Genomic DNA, 18588 nt, shown 5'->3' on the forward strand with positions numbered 1-18588 from the left:
CTAGAATCTACCAAGCAGAAATGATGGCACTGTTTCACCAATATGACCTAGCTGGATGTCATTACTGCAAGCCCTGTAGCATGCATGGGGAACCTTCCTGGAGGAAGGTTCCGGAGGACTCCTGGAGGACCATATCTGTTCCTGGATTTCAAGCTAACTTCTGCTCTTAATTATTGAATTAGTCAATTTATCATTAATTCAAATAAGGATTCACAAACAAGTGCAATTACAATGCAAACAAGTGCAATGATCAGGGACTGAAGTGCAGTAATTCCTAGTACAATCCCAAAACAGACAAGTGCAACCAGCCCACACACAACTGACAACTTGTCAACTACCCTACCCTCCTGGTGTAAAGGATGTCTCCAGAATAACCACCCCCCTTCCTCCCAGCTTCCTCATGCACACCAGTCTCACTCCCCCTTCCTGGTCCTAATGGGGTGGGATGCTGTGGCCAGCCCCCTGCTGCGGCAGTGGCACCTGCCGAGGGGCAGCGGGAGGTGGGACGGAGACCGTGGAGGATCGGGGAGGACCGTGAAATAATGGGCCACTCCCCTGCCTTTTGTGCAGTTCGTCTGACATTGGGGGAGCCACGCCTGCGGTGCATTGCCATGGCGGCCACATCCCGCCCCGCCCCGCCCCGCCCCGCCCCAGCATGAGGCGTCTCCTCAACTGATCAATATGACCCCACCCCTCCCCAAAACCTCCCCAACCCTCATTCAAGTCCGGTCTGGACACTGGTGACTATCGCATGCTCTCTCAGCTGACTGCTACATAACCCCCACCCCTGAAGCATGCCTCACCTCTCTGGAACACCCGCCCCCTACCCCCCACCCCAACTCTGTCCCCTTTTCCCAGGCCCTTTCTCTCATTCCCTTTCTCCCCCCCTCCCTCCATCTCCCCCTCTCTGTCTCGCTATGAAATTGTTTCTTCTGTGCATTGTGCCTTCAGGATACTCGGGGAGTTATACCAGTTTTATTTTCTGAATAAACCCTGGCGGTACCACACATACTGATCCATCTGAATCTTCTGCTCCTCCTTTTACCCTCATACTGGGAAATGAGGAGTGAAACGTGTGCGTGTGTGTGTGTGTGTGTGTGTGTACATATGTGCACCTGTGTACAAGATTCATTTTCTGAGTGCGTGCATGTACGTGCGTGTGTGTGTATATGTGTGTGTGTGTGCACATATGTATGAGTGTGTATCATGTACTTATCCCCACCCGAGGAGCACACACAGAAAGCAAGGGCAATGCTAACAAATCTAACTATTGGTACAGCTGCCCCAGGTAAGCAGCCACAAACCGCACAGGAGTCACAGCGCCCCCCTGAGGGGAGGGAGTGACAGGGAAAGAGAAGACCTAAATAAATAAAGGAATTAAAAATACCCAAACCGAAGGAATTTGCCCAGACCTGAGCAGACAGTGTTAATCCCCGCAGCGTAACTGGAGATGTGGGTCTGAATGTGGGGGTTCACTGCCAGTCCAAGGGGAGGGGATGGGGACCCTGTTCACCGAGTCACCTCGCCCAGCAAGCAGACTTTTCTGGGATAGCACTGATACGCCCATGACAGTTGTCACAATGGCATAATTGAATTCTAAAAATAGCCAAAAAAAAAGTCAAGAGCAGAGGCCTTGGGACTTTGGTTTCTCCTTTTAAGGCAGCGAAGCTCACAATGCTTCATGACCCTGAAGCAGGCTGCTCCGGCGGCACGATGCCAACCTCAAGGCCTCCAGTGATTCAGGGATACTAAAAGAGGGGTAGACTTTGGTGTCATAACTTTTTGCATAGAAACCGGTGAGGTGGAGCATACTTTCTGACTTTACTTCTGGAAGCTATTTATCATTGAAGGGGCCATAACCAGAAGGTATGCACCAATTACCATTGGCTTCGTTCCATTTGTTTTTGCCAATGTAAACCATAATTGGTGTAGAGCTCCTTCCTGGTTTCAGAGAGAAAAGTAACGCCAGCATCCCTTCCCTGTTTTATTATCGCTGCAGCGACCACAGCTGCTGGCCGCGAAAATTGACCAATGGCAGACAGGAGGGTGGCAGCTTTTCAGATGTCTGCAAAACTGGGATTCAATCTCTATTGAATCCCAGTCATTCTCTAGAGTCATTCTCTATTTGTGCAAAGTGCTTTCAGAATGCTAATGAAGGGTTGTAGCCAAAGAAGTAATACCCACCGCCAGCACAGCATCACAGACAGAACTGGAAAGGCCTTCATTACCAACTGAGCTATAAAAATAAAATAAATAAAAAAACACCACTGCACCCCAATACTTCAGCAGTACACTTCCTGCATTTCATTTTAGCTGACACCCAATGTTCAGACCCTTGAGAAAGGCAAGAACAAAAACTTTGGGCGGCAGCTAAAATGAAATCAGAAAAATACAAAAAGAAAATACAAAAAAAGATTACAAATCTGTGTGCGTTTTTTAAACCTTATTATCAACAGGAAAATTTTAGATGAGGTAGCATCATAGAGATTGTTACAGACAAACCAGTTGAGCTCCTGCAGGGTTTCTGTCCTCTCCTCTTCTTAACTACAGGAGTTTCTAGTGTTTCCAAACATCCAGTGAAATTGTATTAAACTGTCATGTCCCTCAATTAATTTTCAGCAGATGCATCAAACTGGAATGTCTCAATGTTAACAGATGTGAAACAGAAAGTTCCAGCAAGTGTTAAGGAGCTGAGCATCTGATCAGTTATGGTAGCCCTAGCCAAATATCTACAACTACCCTTTCAGTGTTGAGTGAAACCACCAGGTTTCCCAGTATATCTGTGGTTGCAAGGAGAAGGAGGACAGGCAGACAGACAGACAAACTTTTAAACCGCGGCTTAAACTCCTTATTCCAATCAGCGTTCACAGGCACACAGAGACACAGTTGTCTCCTGTTAAACGCCCTCTGACTGACCCTCCGGAGACGGGTTTATTCCAAACGCGTGCGGTCCGATTCTTAATTGGAAAAAAGAATCAAACGTCAGTCATCGCGCGCCGCCTGTTTGGCTCCCCGGTTGCGGGTAACGCGAGTTGCCCATCGGTTTCCAGCGCTGATTAGTTTATTGTTTTAGAGAAACCCCTCTTACGGGACTCGTTAAGACTCCTTTGGATCGTTTCAGTCCCAACTCACCCAGCGGTCAGCCAGGAGTACCCAGGCATTTATTCAACTATTACCCTGATGACATTATTCAGAAGGGAAAGGGTCGTAAATATTAAAGATGGCTGACACCTGTACAGGCAGTCTCAGTCCCAGTCTTTTGCGCATGTAGCATGATTAACTTTCAAACCTCGGTGCTTACCGCAGTTGTTACTGTTGCCGCGGTTACTAAAATGAAATTCGCCTGAGAAACGTTTCTCATCTCCTTCTCCGCTGGCACGGTAGTTATTGGCCGCAGAAAAACCGACAAAGTGCGGTGCTCACGATCGACGAGTGACGCGTTTCTGTCGTTGCCTAGCGACCAGAAAAAACAATAAAAAACGTTTCTAATAGTGGTGCAAGGAAAGGACGTCGAAGTCCCAAACGTCTGTGACGTAGTTGTTGGAGTAGTTGTTATAATATGATGCAGCTGTGTAAATTATACTACAAATAAGGCTAAAAGTAAATAATAAAAATAGGTAATGATGTTCAGTTTTTTAAAAATATACAGTAAATGTAGGCCAAGCTTTTAGTAAAGAAAAATAAGCATAGGCTACAACGGTGGAGGCAAATGTCATTCCAATTTGAATATGCTTTTACGTACGGAAAATAGATAAAATGTATTATGATATTGCAAAAGACGCATAAGAGAGATAGATCTAATACCAACATCATTCCACAGTCACCCTAACTGTAGGCACGCTGTTACACATAACGATACCGCCAGGAAATTTGAATTCTAAATAGAAGCTGCATTCTAGAGCTGCACACAGCCTCTTTCACAATTTCCTTTTATTCATATTTTCTCCTCTTATTTTCTTAATTATTAGAAGTAAGTGTGTGCACTAACTGATTCCGACCTAAGTACACACTCCTGAATGGGCCACTTCATACCTGAATGTTCCAGAGCACTGGGAAATTCCAGAGGCTCCTGTTTCCTCCCTCCTTGATAACCTACACTGAGTAAACTCTGATATTTAGCGAGCGCTGTGTTGTTACTGGTCATGCCTGCTGCTGCACAGGAACACACAAATGCAGCGGAACTGCCGGCTGCTCTAATGCCCCTCCCTCTTGCTCTCCAAGCTTCCGCACACAGCTGACTCCTTTGCAAAAATGGAATTAATGGATTGATGCTGCCAATGCATTGAAGTATATCAGAAAACATATCGCAATGTATATATTTCCACTGTATATATGCATATGTATTATATACGCACCACATGTATGCGGACACCTGACATCCAACATCTCATCCAGAATTGTTGGGGAAGCACAGAATCATTTAGAATGTGATTGTATGCTGTGTCATTAAAATTTGCTTTCAAAGGAACTGAGGGGCCTAGTCCAAAGAATGAAAAACAGCTCCAGACCAAGAGGTGTCCAGATACTTTTGGTCATATAGTGTGTGTGTATGTGTTTTGTCTGTGGGCATATGTGTGTGTGTGCGTGTGTGTACGTGTGTATATGTGTGTGCATGCATGTGTGTGTGTGTGTGTGTGTGTGCATGTGGGTGTGTGTGCATGTGTGCACGCATGTGTGTGTGTGTGCATGTTCGTGCGTGGGTGTGTGTGTGCACACGTGTGCGTGCATGTCTGTCTGTGAGCATATGCGTGTGTGTGTGTGCGTACGTGTGTGTACGTGTGTGTGTGCGTGTGTGTGTCTGTGAGCATGTGTATGTGTGTGTGTGCGAGTGTGTGTACGTGTGTGTGCGCGTGTGTGTCTGTGAGCATATGTGTGTGTGTGTGTGTGTGTGTGCGCGTGCCTGTCTGTGAGCATGTGTGTGTGTGTGTGTGTGTGTGTCTGTGTGTGCGTGTGTGTGCGTACGTGTGTGTGTGTGTGTGCATGTGTGTACGTGTGTGTGTGCGTGCGTGTGTGTGTGTGTGTGTGTGCGTACGTGTGTGTGTGCGTGCGTGTGTGTCTGTGTGTGTCTGTGTGTGCGTGTGTGTGTGTGTGTGCGTACGTGTGTGTGTGTGTGTGCGTGCGTGTGTGTCTGTGTGTGTCTGTGTGTGCGTGTGTGTGTGTGTGTGCGTACGTGTGTGTGTGTGTGCGTGTGTGTGTGTGTGTGTCTGTGTGTGCTTGTGTGTGTGTGTGTGCGTACGTGTGTGTGTGCGAGTGCGTGTGTGTGTGTCTGCTGTGTGTGTGTGTGCGTGTGTGCGTACGTGTGTGTGTGCGAGTGCGTGTGTGTCTGCTGTGTGTGTGTGTGCGTGTGTGTGCGTACGTGTGTGTGTGCGTACGTGTGTGTGTGTCTGTGTGTGTGTCTGTGTGTGCTTGTGTGTGTGTGTGTGCGTGTGCGTGCGTGTGTGTGTGCGTGTGTCTGTGTGTGTGTCTGTGTGTGCTTGTGTGTGTGTGTGTGTGTGTGTGTGTGTGCGTGTGTGTGTGTGTGCGTGTGTGTCTGCTCTGAATGTAATGTAGTGTAAGTGTGTTATCCCCTGTGATGTGTGGTGTGGCCCTCAGGCCAGTCGGAGGTCAAGGCGTTGCGCAGAGGGTCCAGACCATCGCAGGGCGAGTTTTCATTTCTCTGTCTGAGAAGATTTTAATATCTCTGTCTCCCGCAAGGCAGTTTAGCAGCTATTCCACAGGGAGTCCAAGTAGCCCCAGCACAGGGCTGTTTTTTTTTTTTTACTGCTTTGCATCAATTGGATGGGGCGAGGTATTCGCTACCCCCCCACTGCCCCAGGTGTGCACAGCCAAAGTGGCCTTCCCTGGGGAGGGACAACCTCCCTCCCTTTATGATTCCCCAAAATAAAACCCTTGTGTTCAGTGCTCCCCAGAAAGGACCATTGCTCCTGCTCCTGTCAGATTGCTCCTCACATGAGTTGCACAGCACTCAAAATGACCCATGAGATAATATTCCTGTCTCAATTTACATATCAAATACTTCTAAATAATTTAATCTGCCACTCCATAATTTGTTTTAACTTTAAATATCTTTAGATGAGTTGTAAGTCTCTCTCCATCATCATTTCTCCCACCACAGTAAAAAGAATAACAGCAATAACAGTAATAAGTTGACAATTTAAATTCAAACTCACTGTTATAGCACCCACCATTTGTCTGATAAGTATTATATGGCTGTCGATGGGAATTTGCCTGAGCCACTGCTTAGCAGTTAAATTTCATTGGGTTTTAGATGTGTTGTGTGGATTTTAAAGCCCTTTTTTATAAAGGGAAAGGAAAATCAAATCTGAACAAATCAAAAGTAACTGAATACCTAATAATACAAATACACTGTGGATGAATCTGACGATTATTATGAAGAGGTCTACTGGAGAAAAAGAACTAACTCTTAAAACACTTCTGGGATAACTTTCTTTTACTGGGCTTAAAAGAAGCTTTTTGCAGAAGCAGTTCCATCTGCTGTTCCAAGGCCATTGCGGTTAATATCGCAAGCAGACGGGATGCATTGACCTGCTTTTTGATGAACTGGGTTTCCAACATCAAACTGATCGCATACTTGACGGTAGCTGGCACAGCCGAGTTCAGCACCACCCCATGAGTGCAACCAGAACGTTATTTTAGATCGTGTTGAGCGGGTACGGAAACGCAGTCCTAAAAGACATGGTGCTTAATTTACTCCGCCTTTGCTCGGTAATTATCCTACTATGTGGGGAACCCCCGCCTCCGTAAAAAACAAACAAACAAACAAACAAACAAACAAACAAACAAACAAGAGCCCCCATCAAAGTCCTGGCGAGTGAAGGCGTGGGATTCGTTTTTTCATTGCGCTTATTTGCTCACGGCGAAAAGCTTTTGTTTTAATCAGGCGGCACGCGGTACAGGATGAGGTTTGCTGACGGGCACGTGGAGAACCAAACGGGGCTGCCTGTTATTGAACACCGTCCGCATTGATGCAAGAACCCGCACGCACCAAACATATATTGCCATATAGATTAAAACACAAAAAGTGAAGTGGACCACCCCTTCCATCCATAAAGTACACCTATCCTTCAGCTTCTGGGATTAATGGGGAAAGTTGCTTTTGTACTGCACCCCCCCAAAAAATACAGCTTAAATTCTTTATTTAATATCAAAGACAAAGACTATTTTGTTTGCAGAGGTCTTAAACAAGGGCTGCGTGGACACATCCCACTCTGCAGCCTCAGATATATTAACAGAACATTGGATCGACTCAGGAAAGCACACGCAACTCTGATGATATCCTAGCTGCAGATAAGTGCTGGGGTATTTCACCTCACGGCACGCTCCTCCAGTCCCACTCAGCCGGTCACTTAGGAAGAGAGCGCGGTTCGCTTTGGTTGTGTCTGCAAACCTGATCCTAAAAAAGCATGCAGAGCTTTATAATACCCATATTTATTATGAGGGGAAGTCTCCATAAAAGATTGTGTCAGGGATGCAGAAACACTCTGTAACTCACAGGACACTTAGAGGCTTGAAAAAGTCAAGTGTAACATTTTTGTCCTGGCAAAACAGCCTAAACATATAAACACAAAAATTAATAATAAAAAAAACAGATGTGTTTTCTTGCACAGAAAGAGGCAGAAAATATGTGAGAATGAGAAAGAAAGACATGAGAGAAAAGGGCAAAAAGACTGATTTTGACATCACTTTTTCAATGATATATAGGTAAGCAAGGACTATTTTCAAATGTGAAAAATTTCCACGTATAACAAAAAAAGAACCATAACTTTCAGTGACAGCATGCAGTTAGCTTTTTGAAGTGGGTTGTCATTCGTTCTCTGTTCGGACAAAAATAGCACACCGGTATGGTGTGTAACCCAACCGCCAAAACACTCTCGTAATTGCCCTTCATTAATCACCCCTGATTAGGACTGTAAAACAATATTGTTTGTGTGTGTATGAATGTGTGAGGGAGAGGAAGAGGGAGAAAGAGTGAGAAAAGGAGAGGCAGAGAAAGAGAGAGCGAGGAAGAGTGTTGTTGACCTCTGTGTGACCCCTGTGATAAAGCTTCCTAATGAAATGGACCATGAGTCTAAGATCCCCCCCCCCCCCCCCCCCCCCCCCCCACTGGACAGCTGGACACAGAAAACCAGATGTTAAACACACGGGAGTCTCACTGCTCTCCATTCCCCAAACAGCCGTCAGTGTGAAACGTCTCTGAGCCTGGTTAATACTGCAGGATTAAGAGGCCTCACCCAGCCTGAAAACCCCCATTGCCCCCCTCGCCCCCCCCCCCCACCCCCACCCCCAGAAAGCCCTTGCTGACCACACCACCACTAACCCTGAGTCCTGTCAGCTGAACTGGCATGAGAGCAACGCTTGTGGAAACGCACGCCGCTACCGCACGATTCGAGGCTCAGCAGCGTCCTTATCTGTGAAGCGCATTGCTTTTCCTGGCAAGACATTTGGCAAAACGTTTGGTATATAATAGCAGAGCGATTTAAGGGAGGCACCGCATCCCTCCCAAATGTATGTGCAGGATGTGAGCTCAGAGCCCGAGGAAAGATTTCTGGCCGCGAGAGCCGCTGGCAAAAAAAAACTCAAAGCACACCGCGCGCAACCGTAAACAGCGTTCGCTTCGATACTAACAAATGTTACGTACGCGCGGAGAACGCGGTTGCGAAAATTAAACAGCTTCTGAAACGCGACCGGCGAGCGGTAATGGAGTACGTGGGGAAAGGTCCTGAGAGATGCCCTGTGTGTTAAGCCCCCGATATTACAGCCATGTGTGGCACTTCCTGTCGAACACGACACTTTTTGTCCTTCGGCCACGGGTGCGAGGCGAGACCGCCGGGGATTTATCCCGGCCTTCCTTTTCAATTTGTTCGACAAACAGACCGTCGGGGCCCAGGGTTCTCATGATCGGGGTGGAATGTGGGGGCTGTAGTCTTATTACAGGCCAGCGACTGTCCCACCCTCCGGAAAAAAAAAATTTAACGAAAATATTGTCGCAGCGCTAATTTCCGATGTGGCGCCTCCGCTAAGGGAGCAAGAAATCTGTGTGAGGTCCACAGAGAGACAACGCTAGCAGAGCTAGAGCTAGAGATGGAGCTAGAGCTAGAGATAGAGCTAGAGCTAGAGCTAGAGATGGAGCTAGAGCTGGAGCTAGAGCTAGAGATGGAGCTAGACATGGAGTTAGAGCTAGAGCTAGAGCTAGAGATGGAGCTAGAGATGGAGCTAGAGATGGAGCTAGAGCTAGAGCTAGAGCTGGAGCTAGAGCTAGAGCTAGAGATGGAGCTAGAGATGGAGCTAGAGATGGAGCTAGAGCTAGAGCGAGCGAGAAATCTGTGTGAGGTCCACAGAGAGACGACGCTACCAGAGCTAGAGCTAGAGCTAGAGCTAGAGCTAGAGCTAGAGCTGGAGCTAGAGCTAGAGCTAGAGCTAGAGCTAGAGCTAGAGCTAGAGCTAGAGCTAGAGATGGAGCTAGAGCTGGAGCTATAGCTAGAGATGGAGCTAGAGATGGAGCTAGAGCTAGAGCTGGAGCTAGAGCTAGAGCTAGAGATGGAGCTAGAGCTGGAGCTATAGCTAGAGCTGGAGCTAGAGCTAGAGCTAGAGATGGAGCTAGAGCTGGAGCTAGAGCTGGAGCTAGAGATGGAGCTAGAGCTGGAGCTGGAGCTAGAGCTGGAGCTAGAGCTAGAGCTAGAGCTAGACCTAGAGTGAGTGAGAGATGTGTGTGAGATCCACAGAGAGACAACATTACCCAGAGCTAGTGCTAGAGCTAGAGCTGAAGCTAGAGCTAGAGTGAGCGAGAGATAGAGATGTGTGCATATGTATGGGCATGTGTGTCTATGCACGACCCTGTGTGCACAAGGGTGTGTGTGTATGTGTCTGTGCTTATGTATGCATGGGCATGTGCGTGTTTATCCGTATGCTTATGTGTCCGTGTCTTTGCTTTTTTGTATATGAATGTCCCTGTGTGTTCACAAATTTGCGTACGTGCGTATGTGTGTGTGTGCGTACGTGCGTATGTGTGTGTGTGCGTACGTGCGTATGTGCGTGTGTGCGTGTGTGTGCGTGCATGCAGTGGTAAAGGGTATTGTAGGATATTGGCTGTAGCAGCGCACCTTTAGTACTATGCACAAGGGTAAAACTGCAGTGCCCCATTAAGGATGGGGATTCCCTGTTCCCCTCGTAGCCCCATTCCCCTCTAACCATGTGCATCCCAAACACACTACCCTCCGATCGCATACACCTCCCGGCCACACCCGTGGGTGGTTTGAAACCAGAACCCCGACCGGGGGGGGGGGGGGCAAAACCACCTCCACTCGACAACGTTTAGGATAAACGCCTCTCTCTTTGTGAAAGGTGTCTGACAGAGCCCAGGTTCCCTGTAATCAGGGCTGAAGACCTGTCATGTGAAGGATGCCTCCAGGAGAGAGAGCTTAGAGAGCTCGCTAATGGGCCCTGTTCATAAATCCCCGACACACAACTGTGCCATACCTCGCGTCTGCAATATTAGAGAGGCCAATGTTAAGTCAGAGAAAAAAAAGAAAAGAAACTTTTTCTCTCATTCTGTACCGTGCTAGACGGCCATGATGTAAATAAGCCTAGCGGGCTTACTGTGTTTCATCTTCCATGCTTTTAACTGTGTGTAACGTCAGTCTTCTTTAAATCATCAAATAAATCTAATCAGCACGTTTCGAAACTACCTTTGGAGCAGGCAGAGCAGGGCAGGAGCGAGGCTATCGCACAGTCAGATCTGTGGAAAGATCAAAAGCAGGGGAACACGTATCTACCCTCGCCCTGGGCAGTACTTTGTGTTACTCAGACACGCATAATGGATGATGTGCCAGTTTGCCCTCCAGCCGGAGAGAAAGTATGGCAGCTATTTGACCGAAGGCGAAAAAGAAAATGGGGGGTGGGTGGGGACGGGGGAGGGGGGGACGGGGGGCTGAGCAGATTAGCACTGTCAATCCTTTTCACAGCTTTGCCAAAGTGGATGGATGGGGGGGGGGGGGGGGGGGGCGCGGCCGGCCGGTCCGGTCTCATATCCACCGCAGTGATGTCGTTGGAGGAGGGGGCGGAGCCATCGTGCCTGAGCAACAGCTCCCTAAGATGGACGGCTGTTCCCCCTCACACCTGCCTTGGCAGGTCTCAGATCCCAGGCTGATAGGGGAGGGGGGAATGACACGGCCACGCCCGGAGATCGATCTTTCTCCGAGCCAGCTCCGGAATGGAGGTGATACCGGCCTGTGGGGCTCCTCCAGGGGGCTGGTTATATATCACCTGTGACTTTGACGCTTTTTCTCACCTTTAAGAAGCACGTGCCTAATTCAGAGCACATGCACATCTGAGAGGGGGAGAGGGGGAGGGGGGGGGAGTGGGTAAATATCAGGTGGGGGGGATACTGTAATTCAGGTTTTTGGAAAAATAAATAGTATTATTCGGTCAGATGTGTGCACTGCAGTCCCAAACAGTTAAGAGGCGCTGTCTCAAAGGCATTGTCTAAACGCTTGGTAGGACACTGACTTAACTTAAAAACTTCCCTTGATACAGTTTTAAATACTTAAGCAGACCTGTGTTTTTATTACCCATAAATATTTCTACATAATTTAATCTGCAGTTGGTTATGAATGTGGTCTAGATGATCATTGAGGAAACGGATCATCATCAGTTTCCCCCTGCACCAAAGTACAGAACCCTTATTCTACCCAGACCCATTAAATCTATTTGACCTTTAAAGCTGAAGTATTTGAGAAATTTGCCTCCCAAGCCAGAAATCAACCGTCAGGGTTTGCAGAAAATGGGCGGGGTCTCTGTGCGGGTTTGCTTGGTGGGTTCACACGGTTACGCTGTTGCGGGTTCAGCTCATTGTGTTGGACCACACAGCCACAGGATGGCTTTGTACCACAGCAGGGTTTGAAACCACCAAGCGTTTTCAGAATGTGTTCAATTGTTTTCAGTAGTTGCTAAATTTGTCAGGTAAATAAAGTTAGTAAAAAAAAACCCATTAGTGAGGAAGGAATTTCAAGAATCAATGTAAACTAAAAGCTCTCTTACTTGTATGTGTCTCATAAACATACAATGAAAACCCATTATTTTATATATTTACAGGCAGGCATGCCCACATAGATTATTCATTTCCTTTTAAGAAATACTAAATTAATTTGTGAGCTCCACCAGGCCATGAAATCATATAATGTGCACAAATGGAGGACAATCCTCCATTTCCAACAGATCCTCTCTCCGTCCCCAGAAGTGACTCACCTGCGCGAAGTGAGATTTGCCTTTTCAGGTGGAAACCAGGATGACATCCGTCTCCCGGTGTAATTCTGCCTCACCGGAGACCAGCAAAGAGGCTCCCGGCCCCTTGTTCACTGCGGGAGGAGAGATGTTTACAGTTAGGGATATGGTGACAAAGCACCATAGAACTTACCTCTTAGTTACCTCTCACAGTCAATCACTCACTAACTCACCGACCAACACACACACTAAGGCACTGTTTCATTGACTAACTGGATTATTCACTCACATGCTCAGCCACTCAGTCACTTATCCATGTATTTTCTCACCAACTAATTCACTCAATTGCTCGCTCTCACCCATTCACTTTCTCAATACCCCTAGCACTCACAGTACCCACTGCTTGTATAGATATGAATACATACATTTCACAACATGAGAGATTAAATGCCTAAAATTACTTTAAGACATTTTAAAAGCAATGTGTATGAAATTCAAATTCTTAAAATTCGAAAGCAGGAACTCGTCTCAAAACCACACTACCCAGCAGACATATCCATGTTAATCTGAGCCCATGTAACGGCATGCAGAAAAACACACATATCAGTAACACATGCAGAAAGCTCTTCAAACCAGCGTAGTAATTTCACTGTCTTGGACATCCTCGTAGCTGAATCATTCCGGATCATTCCGGACAGACACGCTGCCGTCTACCCACCTGTCACACAGCGCTGGAGACAGCTCTGGGTCCCTCACACGGTCCTGTCCTCCGCTGGTTTACAGCTCCCCGAGGCGATCCCAGCACAGCCAGTTTAATAAAAGTCTGTCGTGACCTCTGACCCCTCGCAGTCCGATCGTTAGCGGTTGAGGTTCGTGGCAGAAGCCTGACCAGAGCCTGTATTCTCATTTCACCACTCGGCCTGCCACCCCCCTCTGTATTGGCCAAGCAGAGAGAGAGATGCAGCCATATTACACACTGGCTGCCTTCTGCAAATGCATCTCATTACTGGAACCTGGACTGGCCCTGACCGCCTTGTAACTTCACCCAGGGAGGGAGGATTTCAGACTGAATCTGTTCTCCTGGTGCTCAAGGTCTGCGCTCAGCTCAGCTCAGCTGGTGGGCTGCAGAGTGGAAGGAAGCTGTGGTTGATATCACGCGTTTCAGAAGAGAGAGCGCATGCTTCTCTGAATCTGCAGAGTCTGTGACAAAAAGCTTGGTTTCTGAACAGGAACGGGCATTCAAAAGAAAAGCAACTAGGGCTCCCAGTGTGCAGTTAGCCCTAGTGTGGAGCAGGCAGAGAGGGTTCCTGCCAGTGAGGCTGCCTGTGGCTCACTCTGTAAGTGAGATTCCTCTGGCTGACTGAACACCTGCAGTCTGCCTGTGCCAATCTAACTGACAAAATTATAATTAGGTGCATGGAGTAGGAAACAATATGTCTCTTTCCAGTTTAGACCAATGGAATTTCACTCTTGCTTTGGAGAGCCAATAGTGCACAGGTTTTCATTGTTCAGCACTTGACTGACCAATTAAAGTGTCTAATTACACAACTCACCTCACCTGATTTATTGGGTCTCAACTGGTTGATGATTCTCAGGTGAAAACAGAAGAAATGAGCCCCCCTTCACCCTTTCCAAGAGCAAAAGTAAATACAACTGTGTTGGGCTCAAAGAGTACAATAAAGGGACAAAGAGAGGAATTTTCTCAGAGTTTATTTGTAGTACCAACAAACTTTGGTAAATTAGCAAATGTCCGCATTAAAAATGCTTCATTAACAAGGTCGCAGTGAGCTTGTAACAAATAAATAGCACAGTGTCGCCGATTACCAGCCTACGTTTAAACAATAGCCAAAAAATACGAGCTTAAATTTCAAAATTAAATGGCAAAGAGGTGAAATAAAATATGCTTACTGTACTATTTTACATTGGGATTTTTATTTATTTTTCTTTTTTAAATAAAGCTTATGTGTTTTGTAAGTACCGTTGGGGGCACATCGAACTGTATTTAAATAAATAGGATGTTGTCCATTTTGACATGCACAACTGCTTATCTTTGGACATGTTTCCACTTATATACACTTAACAGAAACAACATGTCTTTCTGAGCAAAGTCTTTTTCTCATTCTCTATTTCCACCTCAGAGTCTTCACATAGACCAGGAGGGCTACAACTAAATGGACTAAAATTAAATTAAAGGTTTACGCTGAACAGAGTATGAAATAATGTGAATTCTAATTCCAAAACACCACATTTGTACATTTGAACATCAAGTTTTTTTTTTTTGGAAGATCCCTCCCTTCCCCTTCCCCCTCCCCCACTGCTATAATCACAAGGTACATAATGATGGACTCATGCATTATGGGACATGAAGTTCTCTCAAACTGCACCCTCATCTTCAGCAGTCATATCTCAGCTGGCTGACATCCGTGACCTAAATGAGACGCATGTGTACAGTTTGCTTTACGTCAGTGAGAACGGGAGGGAGTTATGCTTTACAGAAAGTCATGAAAACTTCTCAGCATTATAACACCTATAAAAAAGCACTCAGTGTTCTGTGTGCTGGCGTTCCCACACCACAGAGAAAAGTGACTCAGTTCATCTTCAGGCTGTTTGCTTGCCTCAGCGTTCAGCTGGAAGGCAGTGGCAGAGGTTATCGTTGGCATTTCGAGATTTAGTCCGAAAACTTTCATCTCTCCCCCAATGTTTCTTTTGTTGCGGCATAACACGTCTTCGGTTAACTGCGCTGGTTTTCGAGACTGACTGCGTAGCTAGCGGGGTCAGTTTTCAGGCCCGGCTGCGCAGGCGTCAGGATCGCGTTTCCGGAATGACTGCGTAGCCGACTGTGTTTGTTTTCAGGAACGACTGCGCAGCTGTCCGTGTTGGCTTTGAGGATTGACTGCACAGCTGCCCGTGTTGGCTTTGAGGATTGACTGCGCAGCTGCCCGTGTTGGCTTTGAGGATTGACTGCGCAGCTGCCCGTGTTGGCTTTTAGGATTGACTGCGCAGCTGCCCGTGTTGGCTTTGAGGATTGACTGCGCAGCTGCCCTTGTTGGCTTTGAGGATTGACTGCGCAGCTGCCCGTGTTGGCCTTCGGGTCTGACTGCGCAGCTGCTAGGAGCAGTTTTCAGGAGGCGAAGTAAGAACTCTGCATGGAGTAGAGGCGGTCGATGGGGTTTCCCACCCGTGCTTGCAGGGAGCCCACTTCGGATGACGTCATGAAGCAGTCGCTGAGGCTGGTCAGTGACGTGTCGCTGTCGATGTCATGGAAAATTGGGTCACTTCCTACAGGGAAGAAGACATGCAATTGCAAGGTGGTTAAGAGACAGGCAGGATTCCAACAAAAAACACAAAAACCGAATGGGTTATATGAAATTGGGCGGCAGGGTAGTATAGGGCGGCACTGTGGTATAATTGGTAAGGAACTGGGCTTGTACCCTATAGGTCACAGGTTCGATTTCCAGGTAGGGCACTGCCGTTGTACCCTTGAGCAAGGTACTTAACCTGCATTGCTTCAGTATATATCCAGCTGTATAAATGGATGCAATGTGAATGCTATGTAAAAAGTTGTGTAAGTCGCTCTGCTAAATGTCTAACGTAATGTAATGTAATGAAATAACTCCACACACTGACACTGCCATACACATACACACACACACACATAATAAACCAATGATACACTGTGGTAACAGCCAACTCATATTAAGAATCATCATAAAAACTAAAAACACTTAACACACTTTCCCAAGAACACAGATCCTTTCAAATGTCGTGCATTTGTGTTTAAAAAAAAAAAAAAAACGTCAAAATAAAAACGAAATTATACCGCACTCCGTCATAAATCAACGTGTCAATAAACGCTTTGCGCAGGAATGGCGAGCGGTGCATTGTGGGTAAGCCAGGCCCCGGCGGGCCGTCTGGTCTCGGTGAAGACGTGCTCAGAGGGCTTAATGGCCGTGGGTCGGAGCCTCCTCGCCAGCGCCGGGGGCGATATCGGGGGCTCTCCGGCTCTAAATGACACCGTTACATCAGGTAAGCGACAGCTTGATGGCACATGCATTTTTAATCGGCCAGTCGGCCTTTATTGGTCGCTTCCTGGTGGCCAATAAAAAAAGTGGGAAACGGAGGAGAGAAAAGGAACAGTTAACAACGGGAGGTTAAAATAGTAATTTTAAAAAACGACATCTTTCACTGAAACGTCGGCCGATGTCAGCCGGTTCCCACCCCCCGAGGACAGATTCTAGTGCCCCCGCTCACTCCCCCGGTTTACACAGAAGGGCGTCTGGGGGGGGGGGGGGGGGGGGGTTCAGAACAATCCAGAGCTAAACCCCACAAATCACAAGAGCCATTTGAACAGAACACAGCAGCATTACTAATTACCCAGCATCCACTCTTACATAGGCACCTAAGATGTAAAGAATTGGAATTATTACAAACTATAAAATGATTAAAATGATTAATCAAAATGCCTTTTAATTTTGCTTTAAGTAACAAGCCCAGTTCCCTGACCACCATACTACACTCTTAATACAGTGTGTAGCATAGAGCTCCATGTGCTGTAAGTACAGGCATCAGAAAGTTCATGTGACTTTGCCTACACTTCCTCCTCTCTCTTCCTGTGTCCAATGGAACATTTGGGTTTCTGTGGTCCCTGTGGAGATTAATTCAGCTCTTGCTTCAACCGCAGTTTCCGAAGAGCTTCCCAACATTCTGTGCGGGGTAAGGAACCGTAACGGGTGCAAAGGATCATGGGGTGTGCCAGCAAACCTCACACACAGGTGGGAACCAGACAGCAAGCATGGGGGGGGGGACTTCCAAAATAACGCATACTGAACTCATTATGCGGAAAAATATTGTGTGTGTGTACTTGCGTGTGTGCGTGCTTGTGTGTGTGTGTGTGACTACTGTGAGCATGAGTGTGTATATGTGTGTGCCTATTTGTGTGTGTGTGTATGTGTAAAGACTGCTTGAGTGTATTAGCGTGTACGAATGTGTACTGTCCGTGTGTGTACATGTTTGTGTAAATGAATACTGTGAGTAGCAGCGTGTGTGCCTGTGTGTATATATAGAGTATGTGTCTCTCAGTGTGTGCATGAGTGTGTGTGTGTACGTGTCTCTCAGTGTGTGCATGAGTGTGTGTGTGTACGAAGGTGTGGAGGAAGAGTCCGTTAGCACTCAGTGTTCAGCACTCAGCTAGTTAAGTATTTAGTGTTCAGAGTTTGGCATTTTGTGTTCAATGACCGGTGTTAAGTAGTCAATGTTCAGCGTTAAGCTCTCAGTGCTCAGTGATGAATGTCTAGTGTTCAACATTGCTCAGTGTTCAGTACTTGATGTTGGGTGCTCGGTATTCGGTGTTCAGTACTTACCGTACGGGTTCATGTGGTCTCCAGGCATCTGTGGGGGGGTGAGGCCTTGCTGGAAGGGGTCGGTGCTGTAGCCATTCTGCTCCATGGCAACCAGTTGCTGGGGAGGCCCCAGTGAGGTGTAGGAGTTCATCATCCCCTCCATCCTATTGGATATCACCTCTGCAAGACAGAGTTCCATCAGTGATGTCACAAAAGAAGGGGAGTGTCTCTCAGAACTTTCAGTCGTCCAGGGCCCATATGGGGGGAGGAGGGCAGGAGTACCACTGGACCTTCTCTTTATTTGAACATTTGCATTCACGCTTAGGCATTTACTCAGGTCAGCTCATGGAAGAACATACAAGTGGCAAAGACCAGAGATGAGGCCATGTCATCAGTGCCATGAATGATAGCACCGGAGCAGTCATTACATAGACCTTAATGTTAGCTTTGCTAAGTGAAGTGACGGAACTACAAGTGTGAGCTGGGGGTTGCCAGGTATGCGGGTCACTGACTGTTAACCTGCACTCACACTGCCACCCCACCGCAGCCAATAGTACTGCATACCTGGTAACCACAAACTCACGCTTCAAGCAGCGCTGTAACAGCTACTAATCGCTGAACCTAGTGGATGGATGCATGGTATCTGTGTGTATGTGTGCATACACAACACTGTGTCTGTTTACGTGCATGTGCGTGTACTTGCGTTTACGCATGTGTGTATGTGTGTGTGCCTATTTGTGTGCAAGTGTGTCAGTGTCAGTGTGTGTGTGTGTGTGTGTGTGTGTGTGTGTACCACAAGCTCCAGGCTGACATAAGGGCACAGGCTGCTTGGGGAGGCACAGGTGATTTGGATGAAGGGATGGAGGGAAGGAGGGAAGGAAGGAGGAAGAGGCCACCGTTTCAGTCTGCCCCACATCGTAAATCCCCCACCCAGCAGCCCCTCCCCTCTGTTTTTCCATTCCCCCCCCCAACCCCCCCCCCCCCCCCCCCCCCCCCCTCCCCCGGCGGC

The 18588-nt window shown here is 47.3% G+C and overlaps 1 protein-coding gene across 3 annotated transcripts in view; it reads right to left on the reverse strand.

Moving 5' to 3' along the window:
* Positions 1-13934: 13934 nt before the first annotated feature.
* Positions 13935-18588, reverse strand: part of LOC118212447 (LIM/homeobox protein LMX-1.2-like) — a 68564-nt gene continuing 63910 nt past the window's right edge. For all 3 annotated transcript variants that reach the window (XM_035390313.1, XM_035390314.1, XM_035390311.1), the window contains 2 exons: positions 17601-17759; positions 13935-15519 (listed from right to left, as the gene is read on the reverse strand). In XM_035390313.1, the coding sequence (XP_035246204.1) occupies positions 15362-15519; positions 17601-17759 (317 nt within the window). In that variant the 3' untranslated portion in view covers positions 13935-15361. The remainder of the gene's footprint in view (positions 15520-17600; positions 17760-18588) is intronic.

The sequence above is a fragment of the Anguilla anguilla genome, chromosome 14 (genome assembly GCF_013347855.1).
Source record: "Anguilla anguilla isolate fAngAng1 chromosome 14, fAngAng1.pri, whole genome shotgun sequence".
Lineage (NCBI taxonomy): Eukaryota > Metazoa > Chordata > Actinopteri > Anguilliformes > Anguillidae > Anguilla > Anguilla anguilla.